The 20,979-nt window shown below is 37.6% G+C and overlaps 1 protein-coding gene across 4 annotated transcripts in view; it reads right to left on the bottom strand.

The window, feature by feature from the left end:
* SPPL3 (signal peptide peptidase like 3) overlaps positions 1 to 20,979 on the bottom strand; it is a 118,799-nt gene that overhangs the window by 35,314 nt on the left and 62,506 nt on the right. For 3 of the 4 annotated variants that reach the window (XM_029220100.1, XM_029220107.1, XM_029220123.1), the window contains one exon: positions 10,386 to 10,463. In XM_029220100.1, coding sequence (XP_029075933.1) covers positions 10,386 to 10,463 — 78 coding nt within the window. Of the gene's footprint in view, positions 1 to 10,385; positions 10,464 to 20,345; positions 20,395 to 20,979 lie in introns of those variants that run through there. The other variant, XM_029220115.1, reaches the window with a different exon arrangement.

Below are 20,979 nucleotides of genomic sequence, written 5' to 3'. Positions count from 1 at the left end.
TTTCCTCCTTCATCCCTCCCTCCCTCCCTTTCTTTCTTTCTACTTTTTCGCCCTTTTATTCTGAGCCGTGTGGATGAAAGGCTCTTGGTGCTGCAGCCAGCAGTCACTGCTGTGCCTCTGAGGTGGGAGAGCCAACTTCAGGACACTGGTCCACAAGAGACCTCCCAGCTCCACATAATATCAAACGGCAAAAATCTCCCAGAGATCTCCATCTCAACACCAGCACCCAGCTTCACTCAACAACCAGCAAGCTACAGTGCTGGACACCCTATGCCAAACAACTAGCAAGACAGGAACACAACCCCACACATTAGCAGAGAGGCTGCCTAAAATCATAATAAGTCCACAGAGACCCCAAAACACACCACCAGACGTGGACCTGCCCACCAGAAAGACAAGATCCAGCCTCATCCACCAGAACACAGGCACTAGTCCCCTCCACCAGGAAGCCTACACAACACATTGAAACAACTTTGGCCACTGGGGACAGACACCAAAAACAACGGGAACTACAAACCTGCAGCCTGCAAAAAGAAGACCTCAAACTCAGTAAGATAAGCAAAATGAGAAGACAGAAAAACACACAGCAGATGAAGGAGCAAGATAAAAACCCACCAGACCTAACAAATGAAGAGAAAATAGGCAGTCTATGTGAAAAAGAATTCAGAATAATGATAGTAAAGATGATCCAAAATCTTGGAAATAGAATAGAGAAAATGCAAGAAACATTTAACAAGGACCTAGAAGAACTAAAGATGAAACAAGCAACGATGAACAACACAATAAATGAAATTAAAAATTCTCTAGATGGGATCAATAGCAGAATAACTGAGGCAGAAGAACGGATAAATGACCTGGAAGATTAAATAGTGGAAATAACTACTGCAGAGCAGAATAAAGAAAAAAGAATGAAAAGAACTGAGGACAGTCTCAGAGACCTCTGGGACAACATTAAACACACCAACATTCGAATTATAGGGGTTCCAGAAGAAGAAGAGAAAAAGAAAGGGACTGAGAAGATACTTGAAGAGATTATAGTTGAAAACTTCCCTAATATGGGAAAGGAAATAGTTAATCGAGTCCAGGAAGCACAGAGAGTCCCATACAGGATAAATCCAAGGAGAAACATGCCAAGACACATATTAATCAAACTGTCAAAAATTAAATACAAAGAAAACATATTAAAAGCAGCAAGGGAAAAACAACAAATAACACACAAGGGAATCCCCATAAGGTTAACAGCTGATCTTTCAGCAGAAACTCTGCAAGCCAGAAGGGACTGGCAGGACATATTTAAAGTGATGAAGGAGAAAAACCTACAACCAAGATTACTCTACCCAGCAAGGATCTCATTCAGATTTGATGGAGAAATTAAAACCTTTACAGACAAGCAAAAGCTGAGAGAGTTCAGCACCACCAAACCAGCTTTACAACAAATGCTAAAGGACCTTCTCTAGGCAAGAAACACAAGAGAAGGAAAAGACCTACAATAACAAACCCAAAACAATTAAAATGGGAATAGGAACATACATATTGATAATTACCTTAAATGTAAATGGATTAAATGCTCCAACCAAAAGACACAGGCTGGCTGAAGGGATACAAAAACAAAACCCATATATATTCTGTCTACAAGAGACCCACTTCAGACCTACAGACACATACAGACTGAAAGGGAGGGGATGGAAAAAGATATCCCATGCAAATGGAAACCAAAAGAAAGCTGGAGTAGCAATTCTCATATCAGACAAAATAGACTTTAAGATAAAGACTATTAGAAGAGACAAAGAAGGACACTACATAATGATCAAGGGATCGATCCAAGAAGAGGATATAACAATTGTAAATATTTATGCACCCAACATAGGAGCACCTCAGTACATAAGGGAAATACTAACAGCCATAAAAGGGGAAATTGACAGTAACACATTCATAGTAGGGGACTTTAACAACCCACTTTCACCAACGGACAGATCATCCAAAATGAAAATAAATAAGGAAACACAAGCTTTAAATGATACATTAAACAAGATGGAGTTAATTGATATTTATAGGACATTCCATCCAAAAACAACAGAATACACATTCTTCTCAAGTGCTCATGGAACATTCTCCAGGATAGATCATATCTTGGGTCATAAATCAAGCCTTGGTAAATTTAAGAAAATTGAAATTGTATCAAGTATCTTTTCCAACCACAACGCTATGAGACTAGGTATCAATTACAGGAAAAGATCTGTAAAAAATACAAACACATGGAGGCTAAACAATACACTACTTAATAACGAAGTGATCACTAAAGAAATCAAAGAGGAAATAAAAAAATACCTAGAAACAAATGACAATGAAAATACAACGACCCAAAACCTATGGGACGCAGCAAAAGCAGTTCTAAGAGGGAAGTTAATAGCAATACAATCCTACCTCAAGAAAAGAAAAATCTCAAACAACCTAACCTTACACCTAAAGCAATAGAGAAAGAAGAACAAAAAAACACCAAAGTTAGCACAGGGAAAGAAATCATAAAGATCAGATCAGAAATAAGTGAAAAAGAAATGAAAGAAATGATAGCAAAGATCAATAAAACTAAAAGCTGGTTCTTTGAGAAGATAAACAAAATTGATAAACCATTAGCCAGAGTCATCAAGAAAAAAAGGGAGAAGACTCAAATCAACAGCATTAGAAATGAAAAAGGAGAAGTAACAACTGACACTGCAGAAATACAAAAGATCATGAGAGATTACTACAAGCAACTCTATGCCAATAAAATGGACAACTTGGAAGAAATGGACAAATTCTTAGAAAAGCACAACCTGCCAGGACTGAATCAGGAAGAAATAGAAAATATGAACAGACCAATCACAAGCACTGAAATTGAAACTGTGATTAAAAATCTTCCAACAAACAAAAGCCCAGGACCAGATGGCTTCACAGGCGAATTCTATCAAACATTTAGAGAAGAGCTAACCCCTATCCTTCTCAAACTCTTCCAAAATATGGCAGAGGGAGGAACACTCCCAAACTCATTTTACGAGGCCACCATCACCCTGATACCAAAACCAGACAAGGATGTCACAAAGAAAGAAAACTACAGGCCAATATCATTGATGAACATAGATGCAAAAATCCTCAACAAAATACTAGCAAACAGAATCCAACAGCACATTAAAAGGATCATATACCATGATCAAGTGGGGTTTATCCTAGGAATGGAAGGATTCTTCAATATATGCAAATCTATCAATGTGATAAACCATGTTAACAAATTGAAGGAGAAAAACCATATGATCATCTCAATAAATGCAGAAGGAGCTTTTGACAAAATTCAGCATCCATTTATGATAAAAACCGTCCAGAAAGTAGGCATAGAGGGGACTTACCTCAACATAGTGAAGGCCATATATGACAAACCCACAGCCAACATTGTTCTCAATGGTGAAAAACTGAAACCGTTTCCTCTAAGATCAGAAAAAAGACAAGGTTGTCCACTCTCACCACTCTTATTCAACATAGTTTTGGAAGTTTTAGCCACAGCAATCAGAGAAGAAAAAGAAATAAAAGGAATCCAAATCGGAAAAGAAGAAGTAAAGCTGTCACTGTTTGCAGATGACATGATACTATACATAGAGAATCCTGAAGATGCTACCAGAAAACTACTAGCGCTAATCAATGAATTTGGTAAAGTAGCAGGATACAAAATTAATGCACAGAAATCTCTGGCATTCCTATAAACTAATGATGAAAAATCTGAAAGTGAAATCAAGAAAACACTCCCATTTACCATTGCAACAAAAAGAATAAAATACCTAGGAATAAACCTATCTAAGGAGACAAAAGACCTGTATGCAGAAAATTATACGACACTGATGAAAGAAATTAAAGATGATACAAATAGATGGAAAGATATACCATGTTCTTGGATTGGAAGAATCAACATTGTGAAAATGACTCTACTACCCAAAGCAACCTATAGATTCAATGCAATCCCTATCAAACTACCACTGGCATTTTTCACAGAACTAGAACAAAAAATTTCACAATTTGTAGGGAAACACAAAAGACCCCGAATAGCCAAAGCAATCTTGAGAAAGAAAAACGGAGCTGGTGAAATCAGGCTCCTGGACTTCAGACTATACTACAGAACTACAGTAATCAAGACAGTATGTTACTGGTACAAAAACAGAAATATAGATCAATGGAACAAGATAGAAAGCCCAGAGATAAACCCACACACATACAGACAACTTATTTTTGATAAAGGAGGCAGGAATGTACAGTGGAGAAAAGACAGCCTCTTCAATAAGTGGTGCTGGGAAAACTGGACAGCTACATGTAAAGGAATGAAATTAGAACACTCCCTAACACCATACACAAAAATAAACTCAAAATGGATTAAAGACCTAAATGTAAGGCCAGACACTATCAGACTCTTAGAGGAAAACATAGGCAGAACACTCTATGACATAAATCACAGCAAGATCCTTTTGACCCACCTCCTAGAGAAGTGGAAATAAAAACAAAAATAAACAAATGGGACCTAATGAAACTTCAAAGCTTTTGCACAGCAAAGGAAACCATAAACAAGACCAAAAGACAACCCACAGAATGGGAGAAAATATTTGCAAATGAAGCAACTGACAAAGGATTAATCTCCAAAATTTACAAGCAGCTCATGCAGCTCAATAACAAAAACACAAACAACCCAATCCAAAAATGGGCAGAAGACCTAAATAGACATTTCTCCAAAGAAGATATACAGACTGCCAACAAACACATGAAAGAATGCTCAACATCATTAATCATTAGAGAAATGCAAATCAAAACTACAATGAGATAACATCTCACACCAGTCAGAATGGCCATCATCAAAAAATCTAGAAACAATAAATGCTGGAGAGGGTGTGGAGAAAAGGGAACACTCTTGCACTGCTGGTGGGAATGTGAATTGGTACAGCCACTATGGAGAACAGTATGGAGGTTCCTTAAAAATCTACAAATAGAACTACCATATGCCCCAGCAATCCCACTACTGGGCATATACCCTGAGAAAACCAAAATTCAAAAAGAGTCATGTACCAAAATGTTCACTGCAGCTCTATTTACAATAGCTAGGAGATGGAAACACTCTAAGTGCCCATCATCGGATGAATGGATAAAGAAGATGTGGCACATATATACAATGGAATATTACTCAGCCATAAAAAGAAACAAAATTGAGCTATTTGTAATGAGGTGGATGGACCCAGAGTCTGTCATACAGAGTGAAGTAAGTCAGAAAGAGAAAGACAAATACTGTATGCTAACACATATATATGGAATTTAAGAAAAAAAAATGTCATGAAGAACTCAGGGGTAAGACAGGAATAAAGACACAGACCTACTAGAGAATGGACTTGAGGATATGGGGAGGGGGAAGGGTAAGCTGTGACAGAGCGAGAGAGTGGCATGGACATATATACACTACCAAATGTAAAATAGATAGCTAGTGGGAAGCAGCTGCATAGCACAGGGAGATCAGCTTGGTGCTTTGTGACCACCTAGAGGGGTGGGATAGGGAGGGTGGGAGGGAGGGAGATGCAAGAGGGAAAAGACATGGGAACATATGTATATGTATAACTGATTCACTTTGTTATAAAGCAGAAACTAGCACACCACTGTAAAGCAATTATACTCCAATAAAGATGTAAAAAAAAAAAAAAAAGAGGAGGAGAAGGAGGAGGAAAGATGAAAGGCAGTCAGATTTTTTTTTTCCCAGAAAAAAAAATGTATTTATCTTTATCACACACGAAGAATGACAGAAAGCAACGGTAAAATGCTAACATTTGAGGAATCTGGGTAAAGAGTATATGAGAATTTTTTGTACTAATTTTAAAACTTTTATGTCTGAAATTGTTTCAAAATAAATGTTTTAAAGAAATTAAAAATGAAATACCATCAAAAGAAAGCAGGTATAGCAATATTAATGTCAGACAAAGTAAAACTCAAAGCAAAAAGCATAAAACAGAAGAAAAAGGGCTACTGGATAATAATTTGAAAATACAGTCTACCAAGATATAATATCATAAACCTTTTTGTACTTAACAAAATAACTTTAAAAATGAATCAACAAAAATGTAAGGGAAAACAAATTCCAATCACAGTTGAATACTTTCAGCTATCCTAGAAATTAACAGATAAAATAAAAGGCATTCAGATTTGAAAGGAAGAAGCAAAGCTGTCTTTACTTGCAGGCTGCATTATCCTGCATGTAGGGAACTCCAAGAAATCCATACACAAAAAACTACTAGCACTAATAAATGAGTTCAGCAAAGCTATAGGATACCAGGTTAATATTTTAAAATCATTCATAGTTCTATATACTTAGCAATGAAAAATCTAAAAATAAATCAAGGAAAAATTCCATCAACAATAACATCGAAAATAATAAAATACTTAGGAATAAGTTTAACAGAAGTGGTGCAAACCTTGTACACTGAAAATTACAAAACATTAGTAAGAAAAATTAAAGATTATCTAAATAAATGGAGAGACATTCCAGGTCCCTGGACTGAAAGACTCAATATTATTAAGATAGCAATTCTCCCCAGACTGATCTATAGATACACAATACCTATCAAAATCCCAGAAGAATTTTTGTAGAAACAGACCAGCTGAACCTAAACTTAATATGGAAATACAAAGGATCCATAATAGCCATTATAACCATATAAATGTATAGCCATATAAGTGTTATCCATAATAACACTTTTGAAAAAGAAAAGAGCTGTAGGACTTAAACTACTAGATTTCAACATTTACTATAAAAGCAGTAGCAATTGGACTTCCCTGGTGGCGCAGTGGTTAAGAATCCACCTGCCAATGCAGTGGACATGGGTTCGAGCCGTGGTCCAGGAAGATCCCACATGCCACGGATCAACTAAGTCTGTATGCCACAACTACTGAGCCTGTGATCTAGAGCCTGCGAGCCACAACTACTGAAGCCCATGCACCTAGAGCCCATGCTCCTCAACAAGAGAAGCCACCACAACGAGAAGCCTGTGCACCACAACAAAGAGTAGCCCCCACTCACCGCAACTAGAGAAAGCCCGCGTGCAGCAATGAGACCCAACACAGCCAAAAATAAATAACTAAAATAAATAAATTTATTAAAAAAAGAAATGGGGAGTCCCGTGACAAATCTTTACACTTATGGAGAACTGATTTTTGACAATGGGTGAAGGACTGTCTTTTCACCAAATGGTGCTGGGACAACTGGATAGTCATATTCATAAAGACGAATTTAGATTTGTACTTCAGTTGTATTTCACAAAAGTCAACTCAAAATGAATTATAGACTTAAATGTAAAACGTAAAAATATAGGAGAAAAACTGTGCTCATGGATAAGGCAAAGAGTTCTCTGGTGCACCACCAAAAGCATACTCCACAAGACAAAAAGTTGGTAAGCTGGACTTTATCAAAATAAAATATGTTTACACTTTGAAAGACACTGTTAAGAAAATGAAAAGGCAAGCTAGATACTGGAAGAAAATATTTGCAAATCATGTGACTGAGAGAGAACCTGGATCTAGAATATTTAAAGAACTGTTACAATTTGGTATAAGACAACCCAATTTTATAATGGGCAAAGATTTGAATAGACATTTCACCAAAGAAGAAAAACACATGCCTAACAAGTACATTAAATGATGCTCAACATCTTTTCAACCTGATCTCAGTTATCAGGGAAATGCAATCAAAGCACAATGAGATATTTCATACCCTAGCACTAGAATGGCTATAATAAAAAGATAGTGGGCTTCCCTGGTGGCACAGTGGTTAAGAATCCTCCTGCCAATGCAGGGGACACGGGTTCGAGCCCTGGTCCGGGAAGATCCCACATGCTGCAGAGCAACTAAGCCCATGAGCCACAACTACTGAGGATGCGCTCCAGAGCCCACGAGCCACAACTACTGAGCCCGCATGCCACAACTACTGAGACCCATGCGCCTAGAGCCCATGCTCCACAAGAGAAGCCACTGCAGTGAAAAACCCACGCACCACAATGAAGAGTAGCCCCTGCTTACAGCAACTAGAGAAAGCCCGCGTGCAGCAATGAAGACCCAATGCAGCCAAAAATAATAAATAAAATAAAATTTAAAAATAAAAGATAGTAACATGTGTTTTAAAAAGCCCTTACCAGCTACTGAACTGTATGCTTAGAAATGGGTTAAAATATTAAATTTTATGTTATGTATATTTTACCGCACACACACACAAAGCCTTTACCAATTCTTTAAAAAAAAAAAGATGAATAAAGCAGGAAAAACCAAAGCCAAACCCCCCAAAATCTTCCATCTTTAGATGGCTTCTCTGGTGATTTCTATCAAATATTTAAAAAAGAAGTAACACAATTTCACGTAATCTTTTCCAGAAAACAGAAGAGGAGGAAATACTTGCAAATTTACTTAAAATGAGGTAAATTTAAATGTATAATAAAGGCATCATGATTTATTTTTTGCAGAAAGTGCATTACTAAAGTATAAAAGACATATAGTATTGGACCACAAGTCTTAAGAACTGGGTTCCAATCCAGATTTTGTTACCAACTAGTTGTATAATCTTTAGCAAGTTACCTCATCTTGCTGGGCCTCGGTTTCCTCATTTGTAAAATAAGGAGAAGTACCAGAGAAATCCTTTCCATCCACATAATATAATTCTATGGTATATTTATTACATAAAATTTTGTTTAAAACTTGCCCAATTCTAAGTTGGTATAACCCTTCTGGAAAACAACATAGCAATATGTAGTAAGAGCCAGTTCATACGCTTTGGAGAAGTTTTTCAATTTTTGGATATTTATCCTAGGGATATTTTTCAGCCAAAGCAAAAGAATACATAAAAAGATGGTCACTTTAACAACTCACATGTCCAAAAAGAGTGGAATAAGATAGTAATACAAAGAAATATCAAATTACTAAAAATTAGTATGAAGATAATGAAAAATATTTTTGTTAGATAATAATCAGAATATAAATGATTTAAAATATAAAAATGTACACAGTATATAAGTATGTGCCAAAGAAAATGTCATATGAGCTAATGAAAGGAGTATTAGAGTTGTGAGTCTCAAGGTTTTTTTTTAATCATAAAGAGTTTTTTTTTTTCTTTTTTTCTTTTTGCGTTACGCGGGCCTCTCACTGTTGTGGCCTCTCCCATTGTGGAGCACAGGCTCTGGACGCGCAGGCTCAGCGGCCATGGCTCACAGGCCCAGCCGCTCCGCAGCACGTGGGATCTTCCCAGACCAGGGCATGAACCCGTGTCCCCTGCATCGGCAGGCGGACTCTCAACCACTGCGTCACCAGTGAAGCCCTAAAGACTTTTGAAATGTTGAAACATTATATACTCAAAAAGAAAAAAAACAAAAACTTGTCCAAAGGATAGAGATACAAAATATCAGGATTATGTTGATGAGGTTCTAAATTGCCCTGGCTTGACTAATGCTTCCTAAGAGTGGTTATGAACCTAGGGCTCCCAGCTGAAGTCTCAATGATTAAAACTTTTATCAACTGATACTGGAATTATCAACAGTATTTTACTTGTCCTACTCAGTGTTGAGATAAAGCCTGGAAGTCTTATGATTTTACCAAATACCCATTAAAATCCAGATATAATACTGGAGAGTTCAAAATCCTTATGCCTGATTATTTCGTTTATCACTGTTGCTCCCTTTCAAGTTCTCAATTTAAAATTTCTCAGGCAGCCGTCATTTTTAAATGTATCAGCCACAAAACTATTTGAGTTATACAACCACCAAATTTCCTCCAAAGTAAGAATAGTGAAAAGAAGGGAGTATCTAGCTTCCTGATTTTCCTTTGTATTTCTATAGCTGTTTGCTAGGATGGGAACTTCGAGAAGGTCAGCAGAGGGAATACTTGGTAAATGCTACCGTGCACAATCCTCATAAAAGTAGGTGGAACCATATGAAATTATTTGTGTAGATCAAAAATTTGACTATCAGCAGTCTCATATGGCTCAACGTAGGTCAGTGCCTTTTTTTTAATTAAGAAAAACTTTATGTCCCCTTTGAGACTCTGTAGAATCACTGTCAAGGACTCTCCTTAACCCTCTCAATGAGTGTATTTACGTGAATCCTTTTTTTCAGAACCAGAATTTAAGCAATTAGTTTTTGCTTGTTTGCATTAAAATGCCAAAGCCATAAGCAAAACCAAGAAGTGTTTTAACAGAAGACAACCAAAGAATAAATATAAGAATTATCCTGTTCAACTCAATTCCTGTCAAAGTCATGTTTTTCCTCACAGAAGCAATAAGTTTTGGTGCCAACATTTTCAGAGCAACGCTTCTTCCACTTCCAACAGAAATCAATCCCATTTTGAGAGCATCTTACCTGAAACTACCATAGACTATAAGTAGAATGGAAATCAGAAATGTAGACACTTGACTGGAATCCACCAGGGAATAGGCCCTAGAGAAATAAGAGGAAAAAAATTTTAATCACATGGCAGCAAGTCCTCATGGAGTTTACAGTCTGATGGATTTTTATAAACCCCACTAAGTTTTATTTTTGTCTTTAGGAAGGAAAACAGGTATAAATTAGCATTAACAAAATACATAATTAAAACACAGATCTGCTAGCTTAACATAAAGAGTAAACATATAGCTTCACAGCTATTATTAGTTAACATTCACAGGATGCTAAATGACATTAATGTAAAAAATGCCATCTCCATATGATAGGCAATATGTGCTTCCACTCCCAAGTTAAAAAGTACCAAAACATCTACCAACTCTGTACACTTGAATTATCAATAGTATTTTACTGGTTTTGCTCAGTGATGAAGTAAAGCCTGTGTCTCTCTCCTGGATTCTAGTTTTATTTTTATAACTGCCTATTGGTTCTCTCCATCTAGGTGTCCCACAGAAGGTTCTTTCAAGTCAACACGTCCAAAACTAAAGTCATTATTCTTCCCTTCATACCCAAATGTCTTAAGGAATGATATCATGATTCCCTCAGCATTCTCGACACCCTGTTCTCTTACTTTCCAAATGTGACGACAGTCAGTAAGTCTCACAACTTCCACTTCTGCAAATACCCTACTTCTCTCAATCCTACTGCCAATTCCTTAGCTCCCTTCTATGGCTTGACTATCAGAGATCTTTTTTTTTGGGGGGGGGGGCACATCACTCGGCTTGTGGGATCTTAGTTTCCGGACCAAGGATCGAACCCAGGCCCCCTGCAGTAGAAGCACAGAGTCCCAGGGAATTCCCAGCACCAAGGAATTCCCAATGTTTGCAAGTCTGTCTTCAGGAATTCACCGTTCACACTATCCATTCATGTTATGGATTTTCCTAAAACAAATTTCTCTTCATTTTTTCCCTCAGTAAATATTTAATGATGCTTCTGTGCCCGGCACTCTGCTAGCCCCCAGGGACGTAATAAAAACCAAGACTGTCTTCGTCTTCTCCCTGAATGTCTTTTCTAAAGGAATTTAAAAATTAAATTTTGTTCTAAAGCAACGAAAACAAAAAGTTAACATAAGCAAGTGAATATAATTGTTGAAAATGTTACAAATTTTCAACAAGTACAGGGTACCTTGAGAATGTATAATTCTCAAATCTTAGGATTCTACCTAAGAACTACGGGTGGGGGGGCTTCCTTGGGGGGGCAGATGAATGAGAGAGATACAAGACTCAACAAAATAGGATTTGGTGATTGTTTATGAGGCTAAGAGAGGATCCCCAGGTTTCTGCTAAGCAGCTGGTGGATGCCTATACCATTTGGCAAAAAAAACAGGAGGAGGAGATTTGAAGTTTTGGATGTGCTGAGGAAACAGCTGGCTATGTGGGTCTAGAGTTCAGAAGCAGCTCTAAGCTAAGGATACATATTGGGAGCTCATAACCTTCCACATGGTAATTGAAGCCACGGGTGTGGGTGAGAAGAGGACCCAGGATGAAAGCCTGAAAATTCAGAAATTTAAAGATCAGAAAGGAGGAGGAGCTGCAAAGAAAACAAAATGAAACAGACAAAGAGGAAGAAAACCCAGGATAGCAGGTAACTGATGAAGTGTCTTCAAAGAGCAGCAGGATCACATGAGATGCTGCCTGAACTTAAACTGCTCTACCCCTTACCAGCAGTTAGTTTTCATTTGCGGTAATTACTTTTCTGATGTAATTAATTTTAAAGTGAATTACAGTGAGATTCAGCAGCTTTTCATATAATTAAGGGCCAATAGGCATTTTTTTTAAAAGCAATTTAAAAGTTTTTCAGAGTCCTGATCTATAAAATATGAAGGGAGCCTGTTTTTGTGGGGGGGGGCACTTTTCTTTTGATGGTGTTTTATTTAGATGACTTAGCTTTTCTATACCCTTCATGTTCTGAAGCATATTGCCATTCCCTAAAAAGTAGATTAAACATTTAAACTTCCCAAACTCAGTGTCTTAAGGTTTGGTACTATTGTTTTTTTCTTTTGCTATAACTCTCAAATCAATGGAGACCCTCCAGAGATATCACTTAAGACTTCTAGAAGTCTGGGTTGAATTTTGGTTAAACCAGCTCTACCTCCTCCAGTTTCTCTATGCTGTGCTCTACTCTGTGTGACTAACCATACTTAGTCACTGCCTTTCCTCACAATCTGTTTTTCAAGGTGCAGTCTTGGCCATGTGTTAAATACCTTACGAAGAGGCTGATTAGCACTACCTGTTCTCGTCTCCATTTTCTGGCGATAAGCATGCTACCCACCCACTGCAGAGCAAAATGCATGGTTTCAGACAAAATGTTCTGATGTTTCATTTAATGGTTTCTTCTATACTGGACCAGTTTATTTTTCAAATAAATCTGTATCAAGAAAATCTGGTTAAAACTGACTCCTAATATAGCTCATGGTATTTTATAATTTACAGTAAAACTTTTTAAAAAGTTTGAACAACTTTGAAAACTACCAAATATCACATAATTAGAAGTTCTAATTTATTTCACAGTGTTATTTGAAATTTCATATATTTCAACTCAAACTACCATTATGGAAGTTTTACAAAAAGCCTTTTAACAAAAAGAATTTATTATAAACTACAGAACATGGATTAAAATCAAAGGCCAGGGGCTTCCCTGGTGGCGCAGTGGTTGAGAGTCCACCTGCTGATGCAGGGGACACGGGTTCGTGCCCCGGTCCGGGAAGATCCCACATGCCGCGGAGCGGCTGGGCCCGTGAGCCATGGCCGCCGAGCCTGCGCGTCTGGAGCCTGTGCTCCCCAACAGGAGAGGCCACAACAGTGAGAGGCCTGCGTACCACAAAAAAAAAAAAAAAATTAAAGGCCAGCAATCTTATTTTACAGCCCCTCTGTATCCTTTACTTCAGACTCTACCAAAGCATCAACAGAAATGTATCATCTCTCAGGCCCTCCCATTGAGGTGACTGTTTCCAGAGACGCTGGATTCACGATAAAGAAAGGAGGAATTACTCTACACTCTGAAGTAAAGGAATTCTTACATAAATGCAAAAAGAAACTACATACAGGCACTTGAGACACGCAGAAAGCAGGTTAGCCAAACGCACTAAAAACACACTTGAAGACTGCCAAATAATGTATTAGTATAGGTCAGCTGTTGAGTTGAAACATTTTATATGGTCATTATGAAAACCATTAATTCTTTAACTACATTCTCCCATGTCTTAATAGACAAAGAGCTACCAGAAAGTTCTCTCATATATAAGGTTATATTTCACACCCTAAGATTTTTAGAACCATGCTGGATTTTAGGAGCTGCTCTACAGTCAAGCATCTATTTCTAGCTGCTTTACCAGCAAGTGCTTAGACACATATCCTGCTAAAAATCATGCCAAACTGAGACACAGAGAGTTCTGTTCTATAACGTGTTCTATGTGTCAGCCTGCCAGCTATACAATGAAAGCATTCTTGTCCACCCAACAAACCAAGCAGCTACTATTCCAACCCTGCACACTGACCTAGAATAGCACTTGGCAAACTTTTTGGTCTTGAGACCATCTATACTCTCAAGGACCCTGAGGGCTTTTTTCCTGTGGGTTACAGCTATTGATATTTACAATACTAGAAATTAAAAGTGAGAAAAAATTTAAATGCTTATTTACTAATTTATTTAAATATAATAAAACCATTACACTAGCACATAAATTACATTTTTAAAGGAAAGGTAACTGTTTTCCAAAACAAAAAATTTAGATGAGGGGCATCCTTCTACATTTTTGCAAACCTCTTTAATTTCTGGTTTAAACAGAAGATAGCCAGATTCTCATAACTGCTCCTGTATTCAATCTGTTGCTGTATGTTACTTTAGTTGAACTTTGTGGGGGGAAAAAAATCTGGCCTTACACAGATGTATAGCTGGAAAAGGGAGGAATATTTCAATAACCTTTTCAGATAACTGAGGATATTCTTCTTTGATACTACACTAAAATTCAACAAGTGGCAATTTCTTAAAGGTTACTTGCAGTGTGGAATCTGAAACCTTATCGGTGAATTAAAAAAAAAACTATATTACATTAAAATCCCACGGACTATATTATAGTTGAATGGATCTTTTACCCATGGATGATTTTGTAACATCATGCATTGGTCACCTGGAAGACACTGGTCACTGAGTTATGCAGCTCTTCCAGATGTTGTTACATTTCATTACACAATATCTGAAAAACCACATTTGTTAATTTCATTTTTTAAAAAAATTTTTATTTTATTTATTTATTTTTGTCTGCATTGGGTCTTCGTTGCTGTGCATGGGCTTTCTCTAGTTGTGGCGAGCGGGGGCTACTCTTCGTTGCAGTGTGGGGTCTTCTCACTGTGGTGGCTTCTCTTGTTGCAGAGCACAGGCTCTAGGCATGCAGGCTTCAGTAGCTGTGGCACGTGGGCTCAACAGTTGCAGCTCACGGGCTCCAGAGCGCAGGCTCAGTAGTTGTGGCACATGGGCTTAGTTGCTCTGCAGCATGTGGGATCTTCCTGGACCGGGGCTCGAACCCATGCCCCCTGCATTGGCAGGCAGATTCTTAACCACTGTGCCGCAAGGGAAGCCCTGTTAATTTCACTCTTGAGGCTAATGATAATGGGCACAAAATTTCCAAAATTCCTATTTTCATGCAAATTTTATCACTGGCAAATATAACTCTTTTCCCCCTTGAAGTAACAGGCTCACTTCATTCATTTTTGAGAAACTGTCTGCCACACACCCAAGTGTGAATAACTCCATAGTTTGTCCACTAGTCATCCTTCAAGTAAAAATGGAAGGTTCCAAGAAAGAAGTAGCTAGTTCAGCTAGCATTTTAAATGACTGCACAATTGTTTTTCTTAAGAAAACCAATGGTATTTTATTATATAGCAGAAGTGCTTAATAAGAACTTTTTAAAATTTAATTGAAGTATAGTTGACTTACAATATATTGGTTTCAGGTGTACAACATAGTGATTCAGTATTTTTATAGATTACACACCATACAAAGTTATAAAATACTGACTACACTCCCTTTGCTATACATTACATCTCTGTGACTTATTTATAACTGCCGGTTTGTACATCTTAATTCCCTTCACCTATTTCGCCCTTTTCTCCCCTGTGGTAACCACTAGTTTGTTCTCTGTACCTGTTTGTTTTGTTATATTCATTTGTTTGTTTGGTTTTTTAGATGCCACATACAGTATTTGTCTTCCTCTGTCTCACTTATTTTACTAAGCAGAACACCCCCAGCAGGTCCATCCTTGTTGTCACAAATGGCAAGATTTCATTCTTTTTTATGGCTGAGTAATATTCCACAGTGTGTGTGTCTATGTATACATACACATGCCCCCACATCTTCTTTATCCATTCATCTGTCAGTGGGCACTTAGGTTACTTCACGTCTTGGCTATTGTAAATAATGCTGCTATGACATTAGGGTGCATTACCTTGTCGAATTAGTGTTTTTGTTTTCTTCAGATAAATACCCAAAAGTGGAACTGCTGGATCATATGATAGTTCTATTTTTAATTTTTTGAGGAACTTCCATACTGTTTTCCACAGTGGCTGCATCAATTTACATTCCCACTGACAGTGCACAAGGGTTCCTTTTTCGCCACATCCTCGCCAACTCTTGTTATTTCTTGTCTTTTTGATGATAGCCACTCTGACAGGGGTGAGGGATACCTCACTGTGGTTTTGATTTGTATTTTCCTGATGATTAATGACACTGAGCATCTCTTCATGTGCCTGTTGGCCATCTGTATATCTTCTTTGGAAAAGAAGGTCCTCTGCCTATTTTTTAATCGGGGGCAGAGGACCTTCGTTTTATTAGAAAAAAACAAGTGCGCTCAAGGATTGAGATTTAATAAAAGCAATTTTCACTGCTTTGCTCTAAGTGAAACTGCCTTTCTTTTTTTTTAAGCAGTGTGTGCATGGTGGTGAAGAATACAATGATTATTAGTTCAAGTGTGGTGCCACTGCGTTGATTCATGTTACAGCAGCACAGCAATGGTTTTTTTAAATGCGCCACTGCTTTTCACTGCAAGAAAAAAAATGTCAAAATGAAAAAGGCAAATAACTTTATTAGCATTATGAAAATAGTATGACCTTGTAGACTCCCTGAAAGGGTCTGAGTAAACCCCAGTGATCCACAGGCCACAATTTGAGAACTGCTGCCTTATATATTTCCCCCACAAGCCCTGGCTATATAAACTGCTAGTATTTTCTCACATGCAATTCTAACACATCACAAAACACCAAGTGTAGCTACAATTTTTTTGTGCTTTGCAAAATACTTGGCTTCAAATACAATATGCAGAAAATGACATATTCCAGGCCTAAGAAATGTTACAATCTTTCTCTTCATGGTGGAATATATTGAAACAGAATTTAATTTGTATTTTTATCAAAAATATTGTCTATCATAAGGTCCACAATAATTCTCTTCCACATTTTTTCTTATTTTAAGGGAAAAAAACAAGTATGTATTCTAAGCATAGTAATGGAATAGGTGTCTCATCAAATAAAATTTTAATAAATTAAATCCATGTTTAAGATACAAAAAGACAAAAAGTAAGATAGACATTTAAGAAGGTTACAATCTAGTAAAGACACACTGTACAAGGCGGCAGAATGTAATGTTTAATAGAGAAACAAAGTGCTATGGGACCTAATCAAACTTAAAAGCTTTTGCACAGAAAAGGAAACCATAAATAAAACGAAAAGCTAACCTATGGACTAAGTCCCCAGTACAATCAAGGCAGCTATGAAGCAAACACTGCATTTCTTCCTACAAGAGATTACGCGGTGCAAGCTCAGGAGCAGACGTTCGGTTGCTTTCCAAATGAGGGTGGGATGGGGTTTGGGGAACCTGGAATTTAAATATGACCTGTGTTATAGTAGCTGCTTAAAATATTTTTAGCTGCCTTTTGATGAATTAAGGTATGGAAGTTTGCTGCTGTTTCCTATGTGAAAAGCTGCATCAGTAATCAGAATAGCAATATTTACCTGCAACAGTATACCTGCAATATGATGCACTATGTATGTACTATGTATGGATGAACCTCAAATGCATTATGCTCAGAGAAAGAAGGCAGACTCAAAACACTACAAATATGTCCCATTTATATGACATTCTAGGAAAGACAAAACTAAAGGGAGAAAAAAGAGACTAATTGCCAGGGGTTGGGGGTGGGAGGAGGGATGATTACAAAAGGGCATAAGGGAACTTTGGGGGGCAATGGAAATGTTCTATTTCTTGACTAAGATGGTTGGTCCAAGACTATGTGTGTTGTCAAAATTCACAGAACTCTACTCCTAAAAAGAGTGAATTTTACTGTTTGTAAATTATACCTTAAGAAATCTGACTTTTAGAAAAGTAGGGGGAAAAGGGATGACTGGCTGATGTATTAAGAACATATTCTGACTTCCCTGGCAGTCCAGCGGTTAAGACTTCACCTTCCAATGCAGGGGGTGAGGGTTCGATCCCTGGTTGGGGAGCTAAGATCCCATGTGCCTCGCGGCCAAAAAACCAAAACATAGAACAGAAGCAATGTTGTAACAAATTCAATAAAGACATTAAAAACGGTCCACATCAAAAAAAAATCTTAAAAAAAAAAGAACAGATTATAGAAGCAACGTAAGTGTTCAATGACAGATGAATGGATAAAGAAAATGTGGAACATATATATAAAATATATTTCATATAAAAATATATAAAAATAAAATGGACTACTCAGCCATAAAAAAAGAATGAAATTTTGCCATTTGCAACAACATGGATGGACTTGAAGGGTATTATGCTAAGTGAAATAAGTCAGACAGAGAAAGACAAATATTGTATGATACCACTTATATGTGGAATCTAAAAAATACAACTAGTGAATATAACAAAAAAGAAACACAGATATAGAGAACAAACTAGTGGTTAACAGTGGGGAGAGGGAAGGGGAAGAGGGTAAAGGATTAAGAGGTACAAACTACTATGTGTAATATAACTAAGCTACAAGGATATATAGTACAACACGGAATATAGGAATACAGTCAAAATTTATACTAATTATAAGTGGAATATAACCTTTAAAACTGTGAATCACTATGTTGTACACCTAAAACTTATGTAATATTATACGTCAACTATACTAAATAAGTAAATAAATAAATATCAACCTTGGGGTGGGGGGAAAGAACAGATTATAGTGCAGTAACGCAGAAGCAAAGAGAACAGGCTACTGTGATAATTCAGGCACAAGATGACAGATGACAGATGACAGATGATGGCTGGCACTGGGGTAAAAGTCATGGTAACGCTGAGAAGTGATCTGATTCTAGTTATATTTTGAAGATAAAGCTCTGCAGAATTTCCTGATAGGTTGAACATGGAGCACGAGAGAAAGAGGAGCAAAGGATGACTACCATGGTTTTAGCCCAATCAAGTGGAAAGATGGAGCCACCACCAGCAGAGACGGGAAGGCTACAGATGGAACAAGTGGGGGGCGGGGAGGAAGGGGGGTTGGGGAGTGGGGATCAGGAACTCAGTTCTAAGTTCTAGTCTGCTGTAAAACAGAGATTATGCCATTACTTAACTCATAGTTTGTTTTGTTTCAGTAAACATCACTGCATTCTCCATTTCAGTTGGAAGTCCTACTATGCAGACTTTGCTGGGACCCTAGAAGGAAGCCCAGGCATAATATAGTTCTGCTCACTGCAGCTTGATGGGTCTACCAGCTCTCACCCCCAAGTTAAACATGTTCCTCTTTTACAAAAGGGAAAAATGTGTTCACTATCTTTGGCTCCTTTAATCAGGTTCCACTTACACCCCTCTTGAAGAAATTCCTCCATGTTACTATTTCTATATTTCACTCCTTATGTTCAATGTTTATCCCACTAGTTTATGCGAAGGAGAGGTTGTATACTTTGGGAATTCATGTCTGAATCACTTATATTTCTGATACAGCTTTTCCTTCCTATTATGGAGTTTTTCATTTCTACTAGTAAAGTGCGTGCTTAATAGAAAAAAAAAAACAAAACCTTTTTGTTCTCATTTCTCCCATCTGTTAGCAGTTCCTCCTAAGTTCTGTAGCTCCTGATCCTTTTTGCAGAGTCTCTCTATTCTCTCCTTTACATTGACTATCATTTTAATCTGAGAGTTGAGTAGAAAGAAAAAGCTACTATAGATTCCCACTGAAAGGTTTTCTTCTCTTAAGAGAATGCCAGTGCTGTTTCCTACGGTAGCACTGTCACCTAGAAACCAAAATTCTCAGCTGACATAACATTTCAGGGCTAATCTAATTCCTGGGAAACTACTTGGCACAGTTCAATACATAAAAACCAGCAGTACACTTGCCTTTATACCACCAACAATCTTAACTCTCAAATTGTAAATTCCTAATAGTAATTATAGCTCCTTGGCTTTATTGACCATTTAATATGTGTGGGGTGCTGTGCTATGTGCTTTATTTATTTAACAACTTCATTGGAGTACAACTGCTTTACAATGATGTGTTAGTTTCTGCTTTACAACAGAGTGAATCAGCTATACATATACATATATCCCCATATCTCCTCCCTCTTGCGTCTCCCTCCCACCCTCCCTATCCCACCCTCCCTATCCCACCCCTCCAGGTGCTCACAAAGCACGGAGCTAATCGCCCTGTGCTATGTGGCTGCTTCCCACTAGCTATCGATTTTACATTTGGTGGTGTATATATGCCCATGCCACTCTCTCACTTCGTCCCAGCTTACCCTTTCCCCTCCCCGTGTCCTCAAGTCCATTCTCTACATCTGCATCTTTATTCCTGTCCTGCCCCTAGGTTCTTCAGAACCTTTTTTTTTAGATTCCACATATACGTGTTAGCATACGGTATCTGTTTTTCTGACTTACTTGCTGTATGACAGACTCTACGTCCATCCACCTCACTACAAATAACTCAGTTTCGTTTCTTTTTATAGCTGAGTAATATTCCACTGTATATATGTGCCACATCTTCTTTATCCATTCATCTGTTGATGGACACTTAGGTTGCTTCCATGTCCTGGCTATTGTAAATAGAGCTGCAATGAACATTGTGGTACATGACTCCTTTGGAATTATGGTTTTCTCAGGGTATATGCCCAGTAGTGGGATTGCTGGGTCATATGGTTAGTTCTATTTTTAGTTTTTAGTGATGTTGAGCATCCTTTCATGTGTTTGTTGGCAATCTGTATATATTCTTTGGAGAAATGTCTATTTAGGTCTTCTGCCCATTTTTGGATTGGGTTGTTTGGTTTTTTTTGATATTGAGCTGCATGAGCTGCTTGTATATTTTGAAGATTAATCCTCTGTCAGTTGCTTCATTTGCAAATATTTTCTCCCATTCTGAGGGTTGTTTTTTCATCTTGTTTTCCTTTGCTGTGCAAAAGCTTTGAAGTTTCATTAGGTCCCATTTGTTTATTTTTGTTTTTATTTCCACTTCTCTAGGAGGTGGGTCAAAAGGATCTTGCTGTGATTTATGTCATAGAGTGTTCTGCCTATGTTT

The sequence above is a fragment of the Monodon monoceros genome, unplaced genomic scaffold (assembly GCF_005190385.1).
Source record: "Monodon monoceros isolate NGI ecotype Baffin Bay Population unplaced genomic scaffold, NGI_Narwhal_1 Super_Scaffold_1, whole genome shotgun sequence".
NCBI lineage: Eukaryota > Metazoa > Chordata > Mammalia > Artiodactyla > Monodontidae > Monodon > Monodon monoceros.
The sequence above is the reverse complement of the archived record's forward strand: the minus strand, read 5'-3'. Positions and strand labels throughout refer to the sequence as shown.